This window comes from Orcinus orca, chromosome 1 (assembly GCF_937001465.1).
Source record: "Orcinus orca chromosome 1, mOrcOrc1.1, whole genome shotgun sequence".
NCBI lineage: Eukaryota > Metazoa > Chordata > Mammalia > Artiodactyla > Delphinidae > Orcinus > Orcinus orca.
Window position 1 is genome coordinate 204,604,755 of NC_064559.1, and position 21,060 is coordinate 204,625,814.

The window sequence follows — 21,060 nt, forward strand, 5'->3', positions numbered from 1 at the left end:
GACTGGGGTACCTGAAAGGGCCCTAAGGCAGGGCCTGGCCACAGGTGAGTGCAGGTCCCCCCCTCCACAGCTCACTGTGGGCTTCCCTGGTGGCGCAGTGGTTAAGAATCCGCCCGCCAATGCAGGGGGCAAGGGTTCAAGCCCTGGTCCTGGAAGATCCCACATGCCGCGGAGCAACTAAGCCCACGCGCCACAACTACTGAGCCTGCACTCTAGAGCCCGTGCTCCGCAACAAGAGAAGCCACCGCAATGAGAAGCCCGCGCACCACAACAGAGTAGCCCCCGCTCACCACAACTAGAGAAAGCCCGTGTGCAGCAACGAAGACCCAACACAGCAAAAAATAAATAAATTCAATAAATGAATAAATAAATAAATAAATTTTAAAAAATTTTTTAAAAAGGCTCCACTTGGGGCCGGGTGGGTGGGGGGGGGTGGCAGGGGGGGTTGCAGGCCCCTGTGGAACGGTTGGGGATGAGAAGGGATGTGGGCAGGTGGCCTCAGTGTGCTCCCCCTCACCTGACTCCAGACCTGCCCCTTTACATCCTTAAGGCAGTGGGATTGGCAGGTGAAGAACCTTCAGATTCCCCCACCCACTCCACTCAGGCCCCCGGCACCCAGCCCCTGGGGATGCAGCACAAGGCCGGGGCTGTGCCCTGGCAGCCGTCTTTCTGTTGATCTCCCATAGTTTTGCTGTCGCTCTGTGTCTCCCTCCCCTGTCCCCCCCTGTCTTTTCAGCTTTGCTCTGCTCTCTTTATTATTATTATTACCATTATTAATAGTGCCTCAGCAGATGGCCCTTTTGGCAGCTTCAATATTTATTTGCAAGAGGTTCTCCCCTCATGAGGGGCTTCCCTCCTGCAGCCCCACACCACGTGCAGCACAGTGGGGCAGGCGGGCTGAGCCCACCACCTTGTCCACAGTTGTCACTGTCCCCGGTGGCCATCGTCCAGGCTGTGAGACCCCCGCCCTGGCAGCGTTGGGGCCTGGAGAAGGCCTGGGGTACTCTGGGAGGGCAGGTGGTGGCCAGGCAGCACGGGGCTCCTGGCTGCAGAGTTGGCCGGAGAGCGCGCTCCCTGCCACGGGAAGCCAAACAGATGCTGCGCTTTAAAAATTCATAACTCTTGGACTGTTTCAAGTGTCAGGAAAGCCCAGAACAGAGAGAGCCCTTTAACACCTCTTAGCAACAGAGCCCTGGGCTGGCGCAGCTGGAGTCCCCAGCACCTGGCCCAGCACTGAGTCAGGGGTGGGCGGGCAGCACCTGCAGAAACGGCAACTGGGCCACCTTGGGGGCTCATGCCTTCAGCATCCCATCCATCCCATCCCACCCCAGGGCTCTTCCCCTGACCCTGCTCTGGCTTCTGGCTTGGCCTAAATTCCTCCTCCCATCTTGGTGCCAGGCCTCTGTGCCCCACCTGGCACTCCCTCCCGGGGCAGATAAGGCTGGCTCTGCAGCTCAGTGGGTCTGGGATTCCCAGCGGCCCCGTCACTCGCCCTAGCCTTCTCAGCCTCTGCTCCTTCACCCCAGCAGACCACCTCTGCCCCTCCACATGTCCACCCAGGGCCCCTGAACCGCAACAGCAGTTCCCTGGATCAGGGGCACGGACTCTGCTCAGCCGCTCAGGCCGAAGGCCCTGGAGCTGGTATCCAGAGAGGCCTGAGCCCACCCCTTCTTCCCTGCAGGTTCTCAGGCAGTCAGCACTGTGGCCACATCCACTGCGCCTACCAGTACCGCGAGCACTACCACTGCCTCGACCCCGAGTGCAACTACCAGGTATGTCCCACGGGCACCAGTCCTGCTCCTGCGGGCTGGCACAGCAGTGGAGGGGCGTCTTGAAAGCAGGACGAGGTTACTCGGTTCTGCTTGGGCCACCTGCATTTGACTGGGGCAGGCAGAGAGCCCAGAAAAGCTCCCAGCCTGCTCTTGTTCCCAGATTGCTGCCCACGGGCTTCTACCTTATCTAATCGAGTCTTCCCAGTGTCCTTAAGAGGCTGGTATCACTGCCCCATTTTATAGATGGTTGTGTTGAGGTTCAGGCAGATCGGCCCTTACGTTCAAAGCCACCCTCCGGCAGGTGCAGAGCAGGTGAGCGAGAGGCGGAGGTGGGTGCGGGAGTTCTGCATGAGGCCACTGCCTCTGCCGCCCCAGGGAGCCCAGCTGGGCAGAGCCCACAGGTGGCAGTAGACAGAACGAGGTGTCACCTATCAGAGCTCCTCCCTGAGAGGCCTGGCCCGATTTATCTTCTCTGCTTCTGGGCCTGCTGACGGGGAGACTACGGGGAGGTCAGGGAAGGGTCTGTGGCTCTGGAACCTTTGGAACTGTTGCCTCCAAAGTCCAGGGTGCTGGCCTTGGGGCAGCCTGGGCTGCCTCGACCCAACAGGATGATTTGTAAGGAGACCGGAGGGCCCTGGGGCCAGGCCCAGCCTCCTGCCCACCAGGCCCTCTCCCGGCAGAGGTTCACGAGCAAGCAGGACGTGATCCGGCACTACAACATGCACAAGAAGCGGGACAACTCCCTGCAGCACGGCTTCATGCGCTTCAGCCCACTGGACGACTGCAGCGTCTACTACCACGGCTGCCACCTCAACGGGAAGAGCACCCACTACCACTGCATGCAGGTGCCCCGCCCTCCCCCTCCCCCACCCCCGAGGCAGGCCTGCCTCCGGCAGGGCCCCTCCCTTTGTCCCTTCCCAGGGCTGGACGGCCAGAGGAGAGAGGCCCAGGGGCTCAGGCTTGGGCAGTGTCCGGTGGGCCAGGGTGGGGCCTTCCCCATGGCCATACTTGGTGCGGGTGAAATTCAGCGAGCTGTTTATACAGACCGACATTTTTCAGCCTTTAACACCAAGAGCAGCATTGCAAATGGTTCCTGAGGAGGTTTTTGTTTAATTCTTTGTTTTAATGCCACGCAGAGTCTGGGCTTTTTCAAGGTGTCAGGTCTGGGGGGGAGCGACTTTCGTTTGCAAATAGCAGCCCTGCGCCTCCCCCGGTATTTGTCAGGGGGTTGTTATGGCCTCCGTGAAACAACCTGGGCCAGGAGGAGAGGGGGGCTCGCTCTCTGGGCTCTGAGATGGTGCAGACACTGGCACGGCCCAGCCCTCAAGAGTGTTCAGATTCCACTGGTTTTTACTCAATATGGCAACGTTGCCTGCCTTGGCCCAGCCAGGGTGGGGTAGGGAAGGCCCTGTGCCAGAAACTGTTCGCCAAACAAGTCCCCGGCCTACAGGTGACCGCCAGGCCCCAGGGTCCAGCCCTGCTCACCCCCGGGGGCTTCAGAGGTAGAGCCACAGACGGGGGACCCCCAAGCCACCTCCTGCAGGATGGGACTCCCACGCCTGTGTGGGGACGTATCCCGGGCTCTCTATGAGGACGACCCACGCCCAGCACGGGCCAGGCCCTGGGGGCCTGAGGGGTCGTCCTACCTTAACCTCGGTGCCCCCAGTCGGACGTTTGCAGGTGCCGAAGCTCCCCCGGGCAGGCTCAGCTGCGCCCAGCAGCACAGCCGCTCTGACTTCGCCAGGGTGCCTGGCCTCAGCTCCCCTGACTGCCACTCTGGCCCCTGCAGGTGGGCTGTAACAAGGTGTACACGAGCACGTCGGACGTGATGACCCACGAGAACTTCCATAAGAAGAACACCCAGCTCATCAACGACGGCTTCCAGCGCTTCCGAGCCACTGAGGACTGCGGCACGGCCGACTGCCAGTTCTACGGGCAGAAGACCACGCATTTCCACTGCAGGTGAGCGGGAGGCAGCCAGGGAGGCCTCCTGGCCCGGGGAGGGACGGCAGGCAGGGCACCAGGCCCGTGGGTGGCTCGGGGCCCCACCTCCTCAGGGGTGTAGGGACAGGAGCAGAGGGCTGCTCGGAGGCCCCGCCTTAGTTTCTGGCCTGGTCTTCCATCCAGAGGCCCATCCCTCCCAGGGCCACCGTGGGAGCAGGGCAGGGCCTCCCCCTGGCCCCGTGAGGCCCCATGACAGCCTCCCGATGTCCTGCCAGGCGCCCCGGCTGCACGTTCACCTTTAAGAACAAGTGTGACATCGAGAAGCACAAGAGCTACCACATCAAGGACGACGCCTACGCCAAGGATGGCTTCAAGAAGTTCTACAAGTACGAGGAGTGCAAGTACGAGGGCTGTGTGTACAGCAAGGCCACCAACCACTTCCACTGCATCCGCGCCGGCTGCGGCTTCACCTTCACCTCCACCAGCCAGATGACCTCCCACAAGCGCAAGCATGAGCGCCGGCACATCCGCGCCTCGGGCTCGGGCGTGCTGGGGCTGCCGCCCTCGCTGCTGGGCGCCAAGGACACGGAGCACGAGGAGTCCAGCAACGACGACCTGGTTGACTTCTCTGCCCTGAGCAGCAAGAACTCCAGCCTCAGCGCCTCCCCCACCAGCCAGCAGTCCTCCGCCTCCCTGGTCACCGCCACTGCCACCTCCGAGGCTGGGCCCAGTGCCACCAAGCCTCCCAACAGCAAGATCTCGGGGCTGCTGGCCCAGGGCCTGCCTGGCTCCATCCCCCTGGCGCTGGCCCTCTCCAGCTCGGGCCTGCCCAGCGCTGCGCCCTACTTCCCCATCCTTCCGGGCCGGGGCAGCACCTCCCTGCCTGTGGGTGCCCCCGGCCTCATGGGTACCATGTCGTCAGGGACGGCAGCCTCAGTAACCCCCGACACACCTGCTCTGGCTGCCTCGGGAGCTGGCGACTCGGCCGCCGCGGCAGCTGCCTCTGTCCCGGTGCCCCCTGCCTCCATCATGGAGAGGATCTCCGCGAGCAAGGGCCTCATCTCGCCCATGATGGCCCGGCTGGCTGCGGCCGCCCTCAAGCCCTCTGCCACCTTTGACCCAGGTGAGCAGGCTGGGCCCTGCCTGGGAAGCGAGCACCTCTCCAACCCCAGGAGCTCTCTGGCCTCGGTGCGGAGCCGAGCAGCGGGTGTTTGTTTGGCAGGAGTGTCTTCTGTTCCCTGCCCCCGAGACCCCTGCCCCCTTCTTTGCCTGGTCTCTGCCTCCATCCTCTTTATTTCCTATTCGGGGCCCCTCTTTCTGGCCCACCCGCCCCACGCAACTCATGTTTCTGTTTTTTTCATCTGTGAAGGGGAAGCAGTAGTCCCGGCCTCACGGGGTACCTGTGCATCCTGGGGCAACTGCTGGCTCCCCCAACCCTGCCATGTCACCCTGGACTAGTAGGGGCTCCCGCTAGTCCAGCCCCTAGTGGGAGCAGTCCCGGAGTCCCAGGCTTCCCTGGGACCTCTTCCAGGTGACTGGGAGGGCATGTGAGTCCAGCCAAGTGGCAGGGTGACCGCAGTACAGGGATGCTCAGGGGATTCGTGCCTGGACAGCCCGTCAAGGCCAAGGATGCCCTCCCAGGGTCTCCCTGTCCATCAGCGCTTTCCAGTCGCACTTTCTGTGGTAGTGGGAACGTGCTGTTCCGCACCGTCCAGTATGGTAGCCGCTGGTCACATGGCTGTTCAGTGCTTGAAATTGGCTAGCGTGACCCAGGACTTGGATTTCAACTGGAATTTCTTTCACTTGAGCCAGACCGGGCCGCTGGCGGCCATGTCAGAGTCGCCAAGTCACATCTGTGTCCCTCCACTGGCTCATCGTGGAGAGAGGTTCTCCTTTCTCCCAAGTTTTCTGCTCTTGAAAAAATTTTTTACTCTTTTTCTCCGGATTTTTTTTGGCTTTTCTGTTTCCCTCACTTCTCTCCCTCTGTTTTCCCCCATCCGGGTAATTAGCATCAGTCAAATCCTTTAGAAGAGTTCGGCTCACATCTGGGACGTGGCTCCCTTCCTTCCTTCCTTCGTTCCTTCCTTCCTTCCTTCCTTCCTTCCTTCCTTCATTCATTCATCAACCACTGGTGCTCACTGAGGGCAGCTTGCTGGTGGGCCAGGCACCAAGCCAGTGCTGGGAAGAAGACAGACAAACTCCTGCCTTGTGGAGCTGATGGAACAGTGTGGGGCATAGTCTGTCCCCAAGTATACCCCCTGGGAGGTGGCCAGGTCGAGACTTGGACCTCAACAGCTGGCTTCTGAGCCCGGGCACCCTGCTCCTCTGTGAGACTGTCTTGAAACCCGCCAAGACTGAGGGTCCCTGCAGCCCACCCAGGGCTCTGCGCAGTGCCCCCAGAGAGACCAGTGCTTGGCAGGAGGGTCAGAGCCCTGTTTCCCTAGGGACCCTGGGCAAGTGGCTTTGGGGAGCTCCTGGAATGTGGACTCTGAATTCTGAAAACTGAATATCATGTTCCCAGTGGGACGCTCCTATCAGCTGTGACCCACCTTCCACTCCAAGTGTGGGTGTCAGGCCTGACTGCCCAGGGCCGCGCGCCTCCGGTGAGGTGCCTGCAGGCTGGGGCCACGCTGGGCTCCATGGCCAGACTGTCAAGTACTTTCTTTTCTTTAGAAAAAGCTCCTTCCCCGAAAAGAAAGGTCAAGTGAAGGGAAGGGGGCCATTTCCCTTTATTTTTTAATAAAATGCCACTTGCTCTCTGTGAAGCAGCTCTCCATCAGCTGCAGCGCCTTGGGGCAGATTAATATTTCAGTCACTTGGGGATTGTGGGGAAAGGCTCGGTGGACATGTTCCTGTCAGCAACTTCTTTTGCCCTGTTCTGCTTGGCCTCCCGGATCCTCTGCCCGCTCAGCTCCAGCCTTTCCCCGCCATGCCTACACCCCGCCAGCTTCCCCCACCCACCCCATCCAGCCCAGCCTGGCCAGGGTGGGCCTCATATCCCTGCCCTGGACAGCTTGACGGGCGAGGTCACATAGTTTGAACCGCTCTGATTGGCTGTCAGCTTCCATAGCCCTGACACAGCAGATGCCCCTCCTGGGCATGCTCAGTGGAAGGCAGGGTTGTCGCCCCGGCAACAGTGGGGACGGGACCTGCGGAGGGGGCGCAGCTCCCAGTCTCGATCTGCCACTTTTCCTCAGCATTAACAGAGTCTTTAATAAAAGCCTAAGCGGCAGCTCCACAAATTGACTGTGACAGTCGGTGGAGAAGAGGAAGGGCCCCCGCCCCCGTCCCAGCCCCCTCCCCATCCTCCCGCCCTTCTCCTACAGGAGGCCCTGAGCCAGGACAACTTTGACATAATTTTGCAATAATTATCACTTGAAGAATTGCCACACAGGGGGAAGCGTCACAAGCCATCATGTCAGTGGGGAGGACCACTGACCAGCAGCCAGGGCTCCCCAGGGGCCCCAGCCCACCCGGCCCGCTGCCCTCCCTTCGGGGGGCTCCGGCTTGTGCCCATACGAAGCCCTCGGTCCCTCTAACACCATCTTCCCTCCCCCCTCCCCCATAGGAAATGGGCAGCAGGCCACCCCTGCCAGGTTCCCCCCAGCCCCGGTGAAGCAGGAGCCCGGTGAGAGTGCTGGCGCCCCAGGTCCCCACGAGGCCTCCCAGGACCGCAGTTTAGACCTGACTCTGAAGGAGCCCAGGTGAGGCGAGGCCCAGGCCTCCCAGCTCTGCCCCCCTGCAGGAGGCTCTGGGGACAGCACCCTCAGAGCCAGACTCCATGGGGCCAGGGGCCAACCCTTCCTGACAAGGGGTCATCCTCCTGCCCAGGCAGATGTAGCAGGCGGGGCCAGAGCCCCAGGGGCCGGCTGGGAGGGGTGAGTCTCTGGGGCCGGTCCCACGTACTGTCTGAGCTAAAGCCCCTTGGTTTGTGTGTTCCAGTAATGAATCAAATGGCCACGCAGTCCCGGCAAATTCATCTCTTTTATCCTCGCTTATGAATAAGGTAAGAACCATCCATCACACGCCTCCCATCCCCCCACCCCGAGAGATTAAAGCTGTGCTGGGGGGTGGGGGGATGTGTTTGTTTTTTAATGTTTTGCCTCTAATAAGATGAGTTTGTACCATTTAAATTTTGAGGCCATTTTTCATCGGATATAATTTCAGAGCCACTGCTTACAAATTAATTTAATGAACTGGCTGAAGAAATATATTCCAGCCTCTGACGCCCTTTCTCCCTTCGGATGGAGGGCTCCAAAAGCTCTTCCGGAGCCCTCTAACTTCTTTCAGTCCTGGTTATTCATTTTATTCATTTTATATATTTTTTTGTTTGTTTAAAAAGGTGGAGGGGGAGAGCAAAGCGGGAGCAAAGCGCCCATTTCCACTTTTCAGGTTGAGTAATGGTCTCGGACGCCTTCTGCAGAGGTCGCTCGAGAATATTTATTTTAAATAATGCAGGGTCTTTGTAAATTATACATCATCGCAAATATATTTTCCCCCTTCACATGATAAATTTGACTACAGCAAGATTAATTAGGTTACCGTACACAAGTGACTATTGAGGAGGGAGCTGGGCCTGGGCCGGACCCCACGGAGTGGGGCTCCTGCCGGGCCCATGGCCTCCCACTGGCCTCTGCCCGGTCGGTCGGTGCGCGTGCCCTCTGCCTTCCGCCCTCCCCTGCTCGCTCTCTTGCTCCCCTTTTCCGTCCTTGGGTCACTGCTCCCTGCGCCCCCTTGTTCCTTCCTGTCGGAGACCCACAGCCCACGTGGGTCGAGCCTTTCCGCGGACTCCCCGCCCCCTCCTCTGCCAGCAGCAGCGGCAGCGAGCCTGCCTCGGTCTCACTCCATGAGCCTCCTTCCCTCCCTCTCTGCTCCTCCTTTGTGTTCCTTCTCTTGTTCTCAAGGAATTTGTGAGGGTTTCCCCCCCACCCCCTTCCTCCTCCTCCTGCACTTCTTTTGAAAACCTGGCAGGAGAATAACCAGGGAGCCGCTTAGTCTGGGGAAAGCTGGGCTGGAGTGTGTGCCCGGAGTCTCGGCCTCCGATTGAGTGATGGCTCCTAGCAGCCCGGGGTTTGTGTGGCAGAGCCCCGGCAGCTCCACGGGGCCGGGGCAGCGCCGCAGGCCGCCCGCGGCAGCGTCCATTCAGTGAGGGCTCTTCCGTAGCCAGAGCCGCGTGGGGTCGGGCCTCCTCTCCTCTCGGCTGCCAGCACCGCGATGCTCTGGTCAGTTTGGAGAGGCCCGAGCGGCCCAGAGCTGCCACTCCTCCCAGGGCAGTCGGGTCAGGTGTCCTGAGGTCCCCGGCCTGAAGCACGGGCCTGTCCTCCTCGCAGATGTCTCAGGGCAATCCCAGCCTCGGCAGCCTGTTGAACATCAAGACAGAAGCGGAGGGGAGCCCCGCCGGGGAGTCCTCGCCCTTCCTGGGCAAGGCCGTGAAGGCGCTGGTTCAGGAGAAGCTGTCAGAGCCCTGGAAGGTCTACCTTCGCAGGTGAGGGGCTTGCCGTGTGAGCAAAGGGGGAGGGAAGGGCCACGCCCACTCGTCCCGGGGGCACGTGTTCCCCCCACGAGGCTGTTCCCCCAGCCTCGCCAGAGCGCCAGGGTCTCCTCTGAGCAGCCGGCCCCTCTGCCAGGTTTGGCACCAAGGACTTCTGCAACGCGCAGTGTGACTTCCTCCACAAGGCCCACTTCCACTGCGTGGTGGAGGAGTGCGGCGCGCTCTTCAGCACCCTGGACGGGGCCATCAAGCACGCCAAGTGAGTGGGGGTCCGGGGGCCCGTTTAAACCCAGCCCCACTTGTCCCAGCCTGGCTCGGGGGTGGGTGGGCCGGGGTGGGGCTAGGGGGTGCACAGGCCTCTAGCAGCCTTCCAAGCAGGACCCGTGTGCGGTTCCCACGAGACCTCAGAAGCTGAGCTGGCTTCTCAGAGGTGCTGCCCGGCAAAAGGCAGGCTTCCTCATCTCCCACTGGCTCAGCCCCCAGCTGGGTCCTCTGAGCCCACCCAGGCCCCGCCCCGAGTAAGAGCTGCTTCTCCCCACCGCCGGGCCCATGCAGCCGTCAGCCCTCCCTCCCACAGATGCTCCTGCAGAGGCAGCTGGAGAGGCCCAGCACTGACCCCGGCAGGGACCCTAAGTGAAGGCTTTTCCAAGCCACAGTACTGCATTTGTAGATTCTCTTTGACCTAAAAATAATGAAATTAATTTGTACAATTCGTTGAGCAGCAAGCCCAGCCGCCTACTGTAATTGAACCCAGAGCTGGTAAACGTTTACAGCAGATCTTCACCGCTTCCTAAGCCCCGGGTCAGGCTCTTCTCACTGCTTAGGCAGCCCCAGCTGCTGGTCTGAGACCCCCCCCCCCAACGCTTTTAAATGTCGGAGCCGGTTCTGGAAGGACAGGCTTCATGAGCCAGGACGTGCTGTACCCAACCCCGCCCCCCCCCCGAGTAGGGAGGAGCTAGGGACAGCACATCAGGAAGGTCACGAGTAGGAAGGTGTAGTTAGGGCAGAGCCAGGAGCCCAAGGTCAAGATCAGAGGACACAGCAGTGTGTTCTCAGTCCTTCCTTCCTGGTGGGAGGCCTCTGGCACCTGGCACTGAAGATGCGGTGGGGACACTGGGCCCCTAGGCTTGTGATGGGGTCATATGTAGGCAGGCAGGCAGGCGTGCCAGGGAAGGGCCTTCTCCTCCCGCACCTGAGACACCTCTCCTGTCTCTCGTAGCTTCCACTTCCGGACAGAGGGAGGAGCAGTGAAAGGAAATGTGGAGGCTTCCTTCCCGGCCTCAGCTGCTGAGACCAAACCTTCCTTGGCCCCCTCATCCCCTCCAGCGCCTCCCATCACCACGGCCACGGCTTCCTCTCTCGAGGGGCCCACTCCCAGCCTGGCCGCAGTGCCCTCCAGCCCCACCCTGCTCGCCTGGAAGCAGCTGGCTTCCACCATACCCCAGATGCCTCAGATTCCAGCGTCAGTGCCTCACCTGCCTACTTCGCCCTTGGCAACGACTTCTCTAGAAAACGCCAAGCCCCAGGTCAAACCCGGATTCCTCCAGTTCCAGGAGAAGTGAGTCCCTCGATGAGCCGGGAGCCCTGTGTCCCCCGTGTGTCTCGGGAGTAGGTGCTAGTAAGGGCAGCTGAGGAGGCCCTGCTCCTTCCCCTGCAGTAGCCCCGGCTGTCCCCAGCCTCTCTGGGACACGGTCACTGGGTGATGTCCTTCTAGCCAAAGTTGCTGCTGCTCAGACCTCACTGCCTATTCCCGGAGCAGGTGGCCGGGGTGGGGGGAGATGGTGGAGGTAGTGGCCACTGTTCCAGAGAGGCCACTGGTGACGCTGCGAGGACCAGCCTGGGTGGGCCAGGAGTGGCGGTCCTCGCCCGGCAAGGCGGGCTGCGTCTCCCTCCGGGTCCCCTTGTTGGTCTCTGTGGCTCACACCCATGGCTGAGTCTCTGCAGGGCAAGCAAAGTCATAGGTGGGCGGCGAGGGGGCTAGGCCCTCCTCTGGACCCCCCCCCACCCCGCCACCTGCACAACGGTCTGAGCTCTCAGGGGTGGAAGGGAGGGACCTTCATCGCTGGATGGTGGTGTCTCCCTGCGGCGAGAACGGTGACTCTGTATCATGATATGTGCGGCTTCCTGTTCTCAATAAAAGTAATAAATTGGACGTGAACACACACCGCCTGAGTGGCAGCTGTCCTCCCTCTCTGAGCACCTGGGGCTGGGCCCACGGCGTGGAAGGGGACCTGCGCTCCTCTCTGCCCCTTTCCCAGCTTCCCTTCCTCTGTTCACCTCCCCAAAGTGGCAGCCCTCTCAGCATCCCAGCCTTGGTTGGAGTTCCCAGCCCAGGTCCAGTGTGGATGTCGGGGGCGGCTGTGTTGTCAGCCAGGGCAGAAGCCAGGTGCAGCCCCTCCGCACCTGCCTGGAGCCTGGAAGGCAGAGCTCTGGAGCTAAGGCTGCTGCTCGGGGCAGGCCAGCCGTGGGGGCTCGCCCAGCACCCCTCCCCACCCCAGCCGCCCCACCACTCAGCTGGCTTGTAAGTTCTCTGAGTGGGTGGCAGCCCCGAGCCCCGAGCTGACCCTGGAAACCCCAGCAGCTGAGCCTCAGCAGGACCTGACGCCAGGCACACGTTCCCACTGGCCAAGGCCCCATGGTGGCAAAGCCTCCTGGTAGGGCTGCCCACCCATCTGCACCCTGTCAGTCGGCCACAGCCAGGGCACTGCCTATGCCACATCAGCCAGGCCTGGCAGCACCATCGCTCATTTTCATATCCAGTGATTGCGGCCATCCTTATCTGTAATCCTGGGGTGTGGCCACGGAAACTACGTGTCCCAGCATGCAGTGCTCTGGGCCGCCTGCATACCGCAGTCCCTTCGGCGCCCTCAGAGCTCTAAAAAGAAGGCAAGACTGCATGCTGGGATCTGTAGTCTCTGGCCGAATCGTCCTGCTGAGCAGGAGGGCAGCCCAGGGGCCATTCCTCTTGATTACACCACAGGGGAGTAGGGAGCGGAACCCCAACATGAGCAAATGTCAGGACACCGGCGGGGAGGGCACCAGGAATGTCAATGACCTTCTGGGCCGTGGTTTCATTCCAGCGATCCTTGCCTCGCAACGGACTGCAAGTATGCCAACAAGTTCCACTTCCACTGTCTCTTTGGGAACTGCAAGTACGTCTGCAAAACCTCCGGGAAGGCCGAGTCCCACTGCCTGGACCACATCAATCCCAACAACAACCTCGTGAACGTGCGAGACCAGTTTGCGTACTACTCCCTGCAGTGCCTCTGTCCCAACCAGGTCAGCAATGCGGGTGGGGTGGCCCCTGGGGTGGGGGCAGGGAGGCGCAGGGCCCCGGACCAGCTCCTCCTGGCCGAGGCTCCGTGTCTCACACCCTTTTGTAAGTGGCCTCCTCCAGAGTCTGGAAAGGATACCGTCTGCCCCTAGGTCCCTGGAGACCCCTAGGCAGGAGTTCAGCTTGGTGCTCTGTTGGTGAGGTCTGTCATTTCATCCTAACCCTCAATGATGCCTGTATGCCGGGCAGCCTCTGTGCACTTGGCATCCTTGTGCGCGTCCTGGAACAGCTATGCTCCCTTTCCCCAGAGGCCTAGGATTTTAAAATAGACCCATTAGACAGATAAAGAGATTGAACTGTCCGTGCCCCAGACAGTAAGGGCAGGTCAGCTTCATTATAAAGGCCTACTCCCAAGACTTGTAGGGGCTGCCTGGCAGAGCGCATTAAGAAGGAGTCTGAGCCTCCATCTGGGCACACGGAGGAGAGTGCTAGGATAGATTAGTGACGTCTGCCTAGGTCTGGGCACACAGACAAGAGTGCTCAGACAGATTAGTGATGTCTGTGCTGGGAGTGGGTTTAGAAAGAGATGGAAACAGTACCAGGTGGGATGTTTTAATCAAATGACAGAAGGGACTTACTGCTTTTTAACACGTGAAAGGTCTTTACACAGTTGTGTTTGCTGATTCTGAGCGTGGAAGGACGCACGCCTGCCACAGCCCTCTAGAGGGCTGGGGCAGGTGGAAGCTTAACGAAAGTCGCCTGCCCGGCCCTGACTCCTGTCCCTCCCTGCAGCACTGCGAGTTCCGGATGCGCGGGCACTACCACTGTCTCAGGACCGGCTGCTACTTTGTGACCAACATCACCACCAAGCTGCCGTGGCACATAAAGAAGCATGAGAAAGCTGAGCGGCGGGCAGCCAACGGATTCAAGTACTTCACCAAGCGTGAGGAGTGCAGCAGGCTAGGTACTGAAGGCCAGGGCTGGGGGGCAGGGAACTACAGCAGGTGGCAGGGCCACGGCTCTGGCGCCTGAGGCCCTGGGACCCACTTCTTGTCCCCGCACATCAGGCTCCATGTTTTTTTTCTGGAAAATGTCACGATATCACAGGCCAGGCATTGTCACCCCAGGAGAACAGGCAAAACCCCAAGAGCCTAGGAAAAGGGGTGAGGGTGACTCCCAGCACTGCACCCACCCCAGTGAAAACGCCCGGAGCCTCGTCTCTGGCACCCAGGCCTGGTTCTTTTTTCCTTTTCTTTTCAAGAGAGCCTTGAGGGTAAGTCTTAGGAGCTCCTGAAGCTACTCAAGTTTTATCCCAAATGGACCGTGGTTTGTTCATTCACTCACTCAGCAGACGTTCATGGAGGAGCAGCCGTGTGCCAGGCTCTGTGCTATTGCAGGAGGTGAGGGGTGGGTAGAAGTGGAAGCTATGGTCTTTTTCGAGCGTCCACTGTGGCCAGCACTGTACTTGGTGCTGGGGATCTGATGGGACCAGCAGGTACATTTGTGGGCTCAGCCCAGAGCATCTGTGACCTGGGGTGACCTGGAAGGAGGTGGCCACGGGGCAAGGAAGTGGCCTTGAGCTCAGGGGCAGGTGCCTCGGAGTTAACTCTGCTGCTGAGAGCTGAGCCCTTGGCAGGGAAGCTGCCCCCCAGCCCTGGAACAAGGCCTCCCCGAGGAGCTCGCTGGCCCCAGCTTGCCCTGGGGATGCTGTGGGGAGGGGGCTCCAGGACCAGCAGAGGGAGGCAGAGCCCATCCTCCCGCCTCAGGATGGAGCCACGCATTTGTGGGCCTGCAGACATGGGGCAGGAGTCTGCCCACGAGGAGACCGGAAGCCGGAAGGCAGGTGGGAGCCAGGCAGGCTGGGTGCAGACACCTGGGCTGCATGCAAGGCCTGCTGTGATTCAGGTGGTCATGGCAGCAGGGTCCAGGGGGAGCAGAGGTGGGGCCGCTGCCTGCAGCCGACCGGCCATTGCATAGGGGGAGGATGAGGCAGTCAAAAGTCAACCGCCAGAAAAGAACGGCAACAAACCTTTCCTTCAAGAATTAATTCAGAAATCATTAATGGCCTGAGAGAGGCCTGGGAATCACGGCAACAGATGTCAACCCTCGGTGGCCTGTGCTGTCCCTGGGCTCAGTTTACAGGTGTCAGGGGATTCCGCAGTTGCCGTTATTTACTCAGTTTGGGTGTTCTGGGTGGTAGCTGGGGCCAAAGCTGGGGGATGATATAAGACACCTGGCCGGCTCAGGCGCCATGGCAACGGGCAGGCCTTCACCTGCCCTCTGCTGATACCGTTTCAGTCCGGCTCGCTCTATTTGTTCTCCGCCCAGAGTAAAGCCGAGGTGGGGCGGGGCAGGGCAGAGGGCCAGCCGGCTCGCAGCCATCTTGACCTGGTCCAGGGGCAGGCAGCACCTGGGCTCCCCAGAGGAGATGTGGGGACAGGTGGCTTGCTGGGAGGTGGTTGATCTAGTGGACAGGGCATTAGGGTCCCCTGCCCTGAGGCAGGGGCCGGGGGCCAGCCTGCTGTTGTCCCGGGCGTGCAGGCTGGAGGCGAGAGCCAGGCTTTGGACAGCCAGGGGGCCTGGGACTTTCTGGGGTTGGGGTGAGAGGCTGCTAGAAGCCCTCCTTACGGGAACACCACCAATGGGGACGCGCCCTTCCCCCAGAAGCCATTTGCCTGGTTGGCCACGTAGGCCCATGCCCAGAACAGTGCCCGACACGCAGGGGGTGCCATGAGCACTGGCCGGCGGGGGAGGCTCACGGCCGAGCGGGGCTGTGTCCACAGGCTGCAAGTACAACCAGGTGAACAGCCACTTCCACTGCATCCGGGAGGGCTGCCAGTTCTCCTTCCTCCTCAAGCACCAGATGACCTCCCACGCCCGGAAGCACATGCGGAGGATGCTGGGGAAGAACTTCGATCGCGTGCCCTCCTCCCAGGTGAGCCTGGCGGGCAGGCTGCCCCTCCGCGACCCGGGGTGGCAAGAGGGCATCACTCGTGTCCCGCTCTTGCTTCCAGGTGGTGGGCCAGGCTGCCCAAAGCGACAGCCTGTCCCTGTGGGCAGCACAGCCCCCAGCCCAGCTTCCTCAGGGCCCCCCTCTTCCTTTCAGGGCCCCCCGAGCTTGATGGACACCGAGACGGACGAGTACATGGATTATACTGGCTGCAGCCCGGGCGCCGTGTCCTCTGAGTCCTCCACCATGGACCGAAGCTGCTCCAGCACCCCTGTGGGCAACGAGAGCACCGCAGCAGGTGAGCGGGGGCCCGGGGGCGCCAGCCTGGGACAGGCCCCTCCTTCCGAGGCCCAGCAGTGCTGGGTCCGGCTCAGGACAGGAGGTTCATGGTCAAGTGGCCTCAAAGGAGGACGGGCCAGGGTGTGGCAGCGCTGGCTGCTCTGTGGGACGTGGGTCCCCGCCTGCTGCCACCCTGCCCATCTCCCCGGCACTCTGCCCTCAGCTTCCGTTTCCAGGAGAGAACCCGGGCTTGAGCTGTGAGGTACAGAGTAAAGCAGCACAGCCCCCAGCCAGAGGGGCAGGTGGGCCCCGCCCAGCCCTGGTCCCTCTTATGGCCCCTCTGCCATTGTCCCCAGCACGGTCCCTGGGCCCCAGAGCGAGGTCCTCCGCGGGCTGGGCTCTGCCGCAGGCCCTGCGCAGCCCGCCGTGACCTCTCCCTGCACCGCCGCTCCCTCCCAGTCGCTCTGCTCTGCCCCCTCCTCCCCTCTCTTCTTCGTGGCATCTGTCTGCTCCTCCTCTGTCCACGGATTTTCATATCATACTCGCTTCTGCCATTGGGTCTCTCATTTTGGTTCTTTCTGTTTGTTCTTTGTTTTGGTTTTTTTTTCTGCTTTTCCCCGCCCTCTCCAGGCTGCCCGGCTCCTCCTCCTCCTGCCGCCGCCGCTGACGAGGCTGCCCGCGTGGCTCCGCAGCCCCCACTGACCCCATCCTTCTCTGCGGCCGTGCTGCGGGCGCCCCTCCCCTCCCTGCCATGCCTCTTTTCTCCACCCTGTCTCTCATACTCTCTGCTCAGTGCCTCTCTCGGAGCCACCCGGGGCCTGGCCCACCCCATCAGCAGCCCGCCCAGCTTCCCGCCCGTCACTGCCACTCCAACTCCAGTAAAAAGTGACGCCCCCCTAGTTCAGGACGCCGCAGGTAACTCACACATGTCTTCTCCACTGCTGTCTGTCACCCTGGCCGAGCCTCGAGGCCACGGTCCAGGACCTGACCCTTTTCTGTGGCCAGCTGGGTCAAGGACAGGGCCACTCTGCACCCCTCACAGCGCGGCCCGCGCCAAGACCAGAGAGCCTGGTCCCTGTCCCAAGGACAGTTCCTCTCAGCTCCTGCTCAGCACTGGGCAGGCCAGAACATCACTGCCAGGGCTCCCTGGGGTTCACCCCAGCTCAGGGACTGGCCAGAGCCCCAAGATGGCCATGCCCACCCCACTGCCCTAACCCTGCGGCAAGGCAGAGCCTGTCCTGCTCTGAGGACTTCACCCGGGGCAGAGATGTTCTTGGGAAAGCTGCTGGTGCCTGGGACCCGCCCAGGTTTGCAGGATCCTGACACCAGCCTGAACCCCCAGCCCCGGAGCCAAGCAGGAAGAGGCCCAGGCCGCGGGCAGTGCTCCACGGCAGAGGTGCCTCCCAGCCCCACCCTGTACCTGCCGCCCGGCAGGCACGGGACCTGCCCTCCCCTGCCCTTTGGTGCCGTCACCACCTTGGCTCTGCCTCTTCCTCCGTGCATTCTTACCTCACGTTCTGCCCGACTGCCAGGCACTGGGCCAGCCCAGGGGGATGGCAGGGACCAAGGCAGAGGGTTCCTCCTCAGGGAATTCAGCCCCTGTTCTGTCGCTTAACCAGCCAGAGCCCTGTGACCTCCGACCCAAAGCAGCCACTCCTCACCCACCCGGATCCCCAGGGCCCAGACCCTTCCTTGCCCCCTGCTGGGTACCCCAGCCCACCACAGTCCTCGTTCTCTCCACCTGCTGAGGCGGGGACTAGGTCTGCTCCCCAGACGGATGGGGCAGCAGGCTGGTGCCTGGGCTGAGCCTCCTCGGCAGGTTCTGGGAGGGCCGGGAGGGTCAGCGCGAGGGAGAAGCCCAGAGGGTGCCCACCCTGCACTCTGGAGAGGGCTGGGCCTGGGGCGTGGAGCAGGGAGTCCCAGGACGGTCACCCCTTCCCCAGCTGCCTGTGCAGAAAGGGAGTAACGGGAAGCACAACCACACAGTGGATTAAGTGGCCCTGGCAACGGGGCATCCTAAGCCCAGGAAGCAGTTGGGACCAGGATGGGGAGGGCACAGATGGAGCCCATCCGCTGGCCGAGCCCCTGCTCCAGTCCTGGCCCTGCAGCAGAGCTGCCCTCTCCCAGTCCACTGGGGGTGGGACACCCCAAGACCTGAAAGAACCTTCTGGTACCAAGGAGAAGGTGCGCCTTGGGGCGGGGAGTTACAACCCCCAACAGCCTCAGGGCGTGTGGCATCCCTGTTGCGAGTAGGCTGGTCCCAGGCGCAGACAGGCCGGCAGCCCGGGAAACTGGTTAGCCGGCCGGGAGAAGGAGCCGGCCTGTCCCTCATTAGAGGCGGGTGCGTGATGGCGTCCTGGCCCCCGTCCAACCTGGGTAATTACACTCTGCCGACCTAGATTCCCCCTTCAGCTTCAATTAGCGCCAGGACGTGTCCTCACTTCCCACCCACATCCCCCAGAGCTGCTTGCTCCGCCACCCACCAGGGCAGGCCAGTGCGGTCAGCCTGCAGATGCGGATGACGAAGGGGGAAGCCTGGGGCTCCCCAGCTATCCAGGGGGCAGAGGGGTGGTCATAGGAGAGGCCCCCAGAGCGACGGGAAGCGGAGTTGTCCCCGAGGGCGGCCCCCCCGCCCACCGCGCCGAGATCGGGGACCTCGCGTGGGTGTAATCCTGGGTAGGATGTGCACGTGGGCGCTGACCAAGCCCCCCTCCCCAGGGAACACCATCTCCATGCCGACAGCCTCCGGGGCCAAAAAGCGCTTCTGGATCATTGAGGACATGTCGCCGTTCGGCAAGCGGCGCAAGACGGCCTCCTCGCGCAAGATGCTGGACGAGGGCATGATGCTGGAGGGCTTCCGGCGCTTCGACCTCTACGAGGACTGCAAGGACGCGGCCTGCCAGTTCTCGCTCAAGGTCACCCACTACCACTGCACGCGCGAGAACTGCGGCTACAAGTTCTGCGGGCGCACGCACATGTACAAGCACGCGCAGCACCACGACCGCGTGGACAACCTCGTGCTGGACGACTTCAAGCGCTTCAAGGCCTCGCTCAGCTGCCACTTCGCCGACTGCCCTTTCTCGGGCACCAGCACGCACTTCCACTGCCTGCGCTGTCGCTTCCGCTGCACCGACAGCACCAAGGTCACGGCGCACCGCAAGCACCACGGCAAGCAGGACGTGATCAGCGCGGCGGGCTTCTGCCAGTTCAGCTCGAGCGCCGACTGCGCCGTGGCCGACTGCAAGTACAAGCTCAAGTGCTCGCACTTCCACTGCACCTACCCCGGCTGCCGCCACACGGTCGTGGGCATGTCGCAGATGGACTCGCACAAGCGCAAGCACGAGAAGCAGGAGCGCGGCGAGCCGCCCGCCGCCGCCTCCCCCGGCGCCGAGGGCCCCGCGCCCGGCCCGGCCGCCAGCCTGGACTGCGCGCCGCCGCCCGGCGCCGAGCCCGCCGCCGCCCTGCTCTTCCTGCCCGGCCCGGGGCGGGGTCCGGACGACGCGGGCGACCCCCGCCCGCCCGACGCCCCCGGGCCCCGCGCCGGCCCCGCCGCGCCCGGCCCCGCGGCCGGCGAGTCGTCGCAGGAGGACGACGAGGAGGAGCTGGAGCTGAACGAGGAGGAGGCGGACGACGACGAGGACGACGACGACGAGGACGACGAGGACGACGACGAGGACGACGACGACGACGAGGACCTGCGCACCGACTCGGAGGAGTCGCTCTCCGAGGCGGCGGCGGCGGGGCCGGGGTCGCGGAGCCTGGAGCTGGCGGCCCTCGGCGCTCCCGCGCCCCCCGGCCCCACGCCTGCCGCCGCCGCCTCCCCGTAGCCGCGGGGCCCGTGGCGCGTGGGGGGCCGGCCGCGCCCGGCGCCCTCGGGATCTTGCCGCTTTATTCTATTGTTATTATTATTATCAATTTTGTAAGAAACGGTATTTATATGTAAAGCTTCCCTTGTACAGAGCTAGGTGTTCGCCGCGCCCCGGCGTCGAGAGGCGCTCCGGGCCCGGGGCCGCCCCGCCGGTGCTTCCGGACCCCGAGTCCGTCTCAGGACAGAGGCGGGGGCCTCCCTCTGGTGCTCCGGGGCTGCCCCCGCGCCCGCCCGCCCCGCCCGCGCGGCAGCTGGGCGGCCGGAAGGACAGAGGCTGCCCGGGACCCTCCTCAGCCGCAGTTCGGGGATCTTCTTCAGGGAAATAGAAGGTGCTCTTGTCCGGGGTGGGAACGAGGGGCAGGAGGCCCGGAGGGCGAGGAGGGCGGCGACCCCGGGCGGCTGCCCCACGCGCCCTCCCCGCGCCGGACCCCGGGCCCCCCGAGCACGCCGGTGGGATTCCTCATTGCTCAGGGCTGGGACGGGCGCCGGGGGTCGCCGCGACCCCCGCCCCTCACCACCGGAGGCGGGCCGGCACCTGTGGCACCTGGCAGGGCCTCCCATTCGTGCAGCTAAGACCCTCCCTCCCGGTCCTGGGGGAGGGCGGGGCAGGAGGCATCCGGCGGGCGACACTACAGGGACCGCGGAGGGAACCTCCTGGACTCGGCAGAGCGGGGAGCTCCGGATCACTCTGCCCCCAGCGCGGGGCCTGGTCGGGGTGTCCGTCCCGAGGGCTGGGGCCTGGGAAGGGGTGCGTCTGCTCGCTGGTGCTGGGCTGCTGGGCCCGCAGGGCGTCTCTGCCACCCAGGTGGTGAGAACAGGAAGGATGCGACTGTTTGGGGCTTTAATAGTCAACATGGAAAAAAATACGAGAAAGTTGTACAGTATTTTTCCTGTAAAGGTTATTATTCTACATAGAACAAAAGAAGAAAAAAAAAAAAAAGCAGGCGGGCGGCTAGAGCGCAGACCGCCTCCGGACCAGCCCTGAGGTTGGAGACCCGAGTGCAATTGCTCACGTGGGGTTTTGTTTAGCGTTTAGAGGCCTTACCAGTTTGAGGCTGTCCGTCTTTACACTAGCACTGATGGGAGCTGCGTGATTCCAACTTTTAACTTGAATTTCGTAGAGACAAGAAAAAAGGACTGTTATTACTGATACAAGTTTGTAGTTAATTTAACATTTGAGTTTTTCTCTATTGGTTATGCGTGTGGCTTTATAGGGCTTTTTTCTTCCCAGTTTGTTTTATTAATTTCTTTGGGATACTTCTTTGCTGGTGCAACCCACCCGGATTTGGTTCCTTTTGCAAATCCCAGCCCCCCACCCCTGCCACCCTCCCTCAGCAATGAGCTCACCGAGCCCAGAGCCAGCCGGGGCCCACCTGGCAGGTACGTGCCCGGCCAATGGCTCTGAGGGCGACAGGGACGGAGGGCAGGCTGCCCAAGGCCGCTCCTGTGCATCTTCACTCCAGGCCGGGCCACCAGCCCTGT

General features: G+C 62.4%; 1 protein-coding gene across 22 annotated transcripts in view; it reads left to right on the plus strand.

The window, feature by feature from the left end:
• The window catches only part of CASZ1 (castor zinc finger 1), a 155,044-nt gene extending 134,135 nt beyond the window's left edge, over positions 1-20,909 (plus strand). For 16 of the 22 annotated variants that reach the window (XM_049712449.1, XM_049712482.1, XM_049712427.1 and 13 more), the window contains 15 exons: positions 1,682-1,772; positions 2,333-2,617; positions 3,562-3,734; positions 3,992-4,839; positions 7,285-7,420; positions 7,659-7,722; positions 9,047-9,201; positions 9,344-9,466; positions 10,427-10,765; positions 12,288-12,486; positions 13,274-13,445; positions 15,265-15,416; positions 15,588-15,729; positions 16,341-16,625; positions 18,429-20,909. In XM_049712449.1, the coding sequence (XP_049568406.1) occupies positions 1,682-1,772; positions 2,333-2,617; positions 3,562-3,734; positions 3,992-4,839; positions 7,285-7,420; positions 7,659-7,722; positions 9,047-9,201; positions 9,344-9,466; positions 10,427-10,765; positions 12,288-12,486; positions 13,274-13,445; positions 15,265-15,416; positions 15,588-15,729; positions 16,341-16,625; positions 18,429-19,537 (4,273 nt within the window). In that variant the 3' untranslated portion in view covers positions 19,538-20,909. The remainder of the gene's footprint in view (positions 1-1,681; positions 1,773-2,332; positions 2,618-3,561; positions 3,735-3,991; positions 4,840-7,284; positions 7,421-7,658; positions 7,723-9,046; positions 9,202-9,343; positions 9,467-10,426; positions 10,766-12,287; positions 12,487-13,273; positions 13,446-15,264; positions 15,417-15,587; positions 15,730-16,340; positions 16,626-18,428) is intronic. The other 6 variants (XM_049712495.1, XM_049712520.1, XM_049712501.1 and 3 more) reach the window with 4 other exon arrangements.
• The last annotated feature ends 151 nt before the right edge of the window (positions 20,910-21,060 follow it).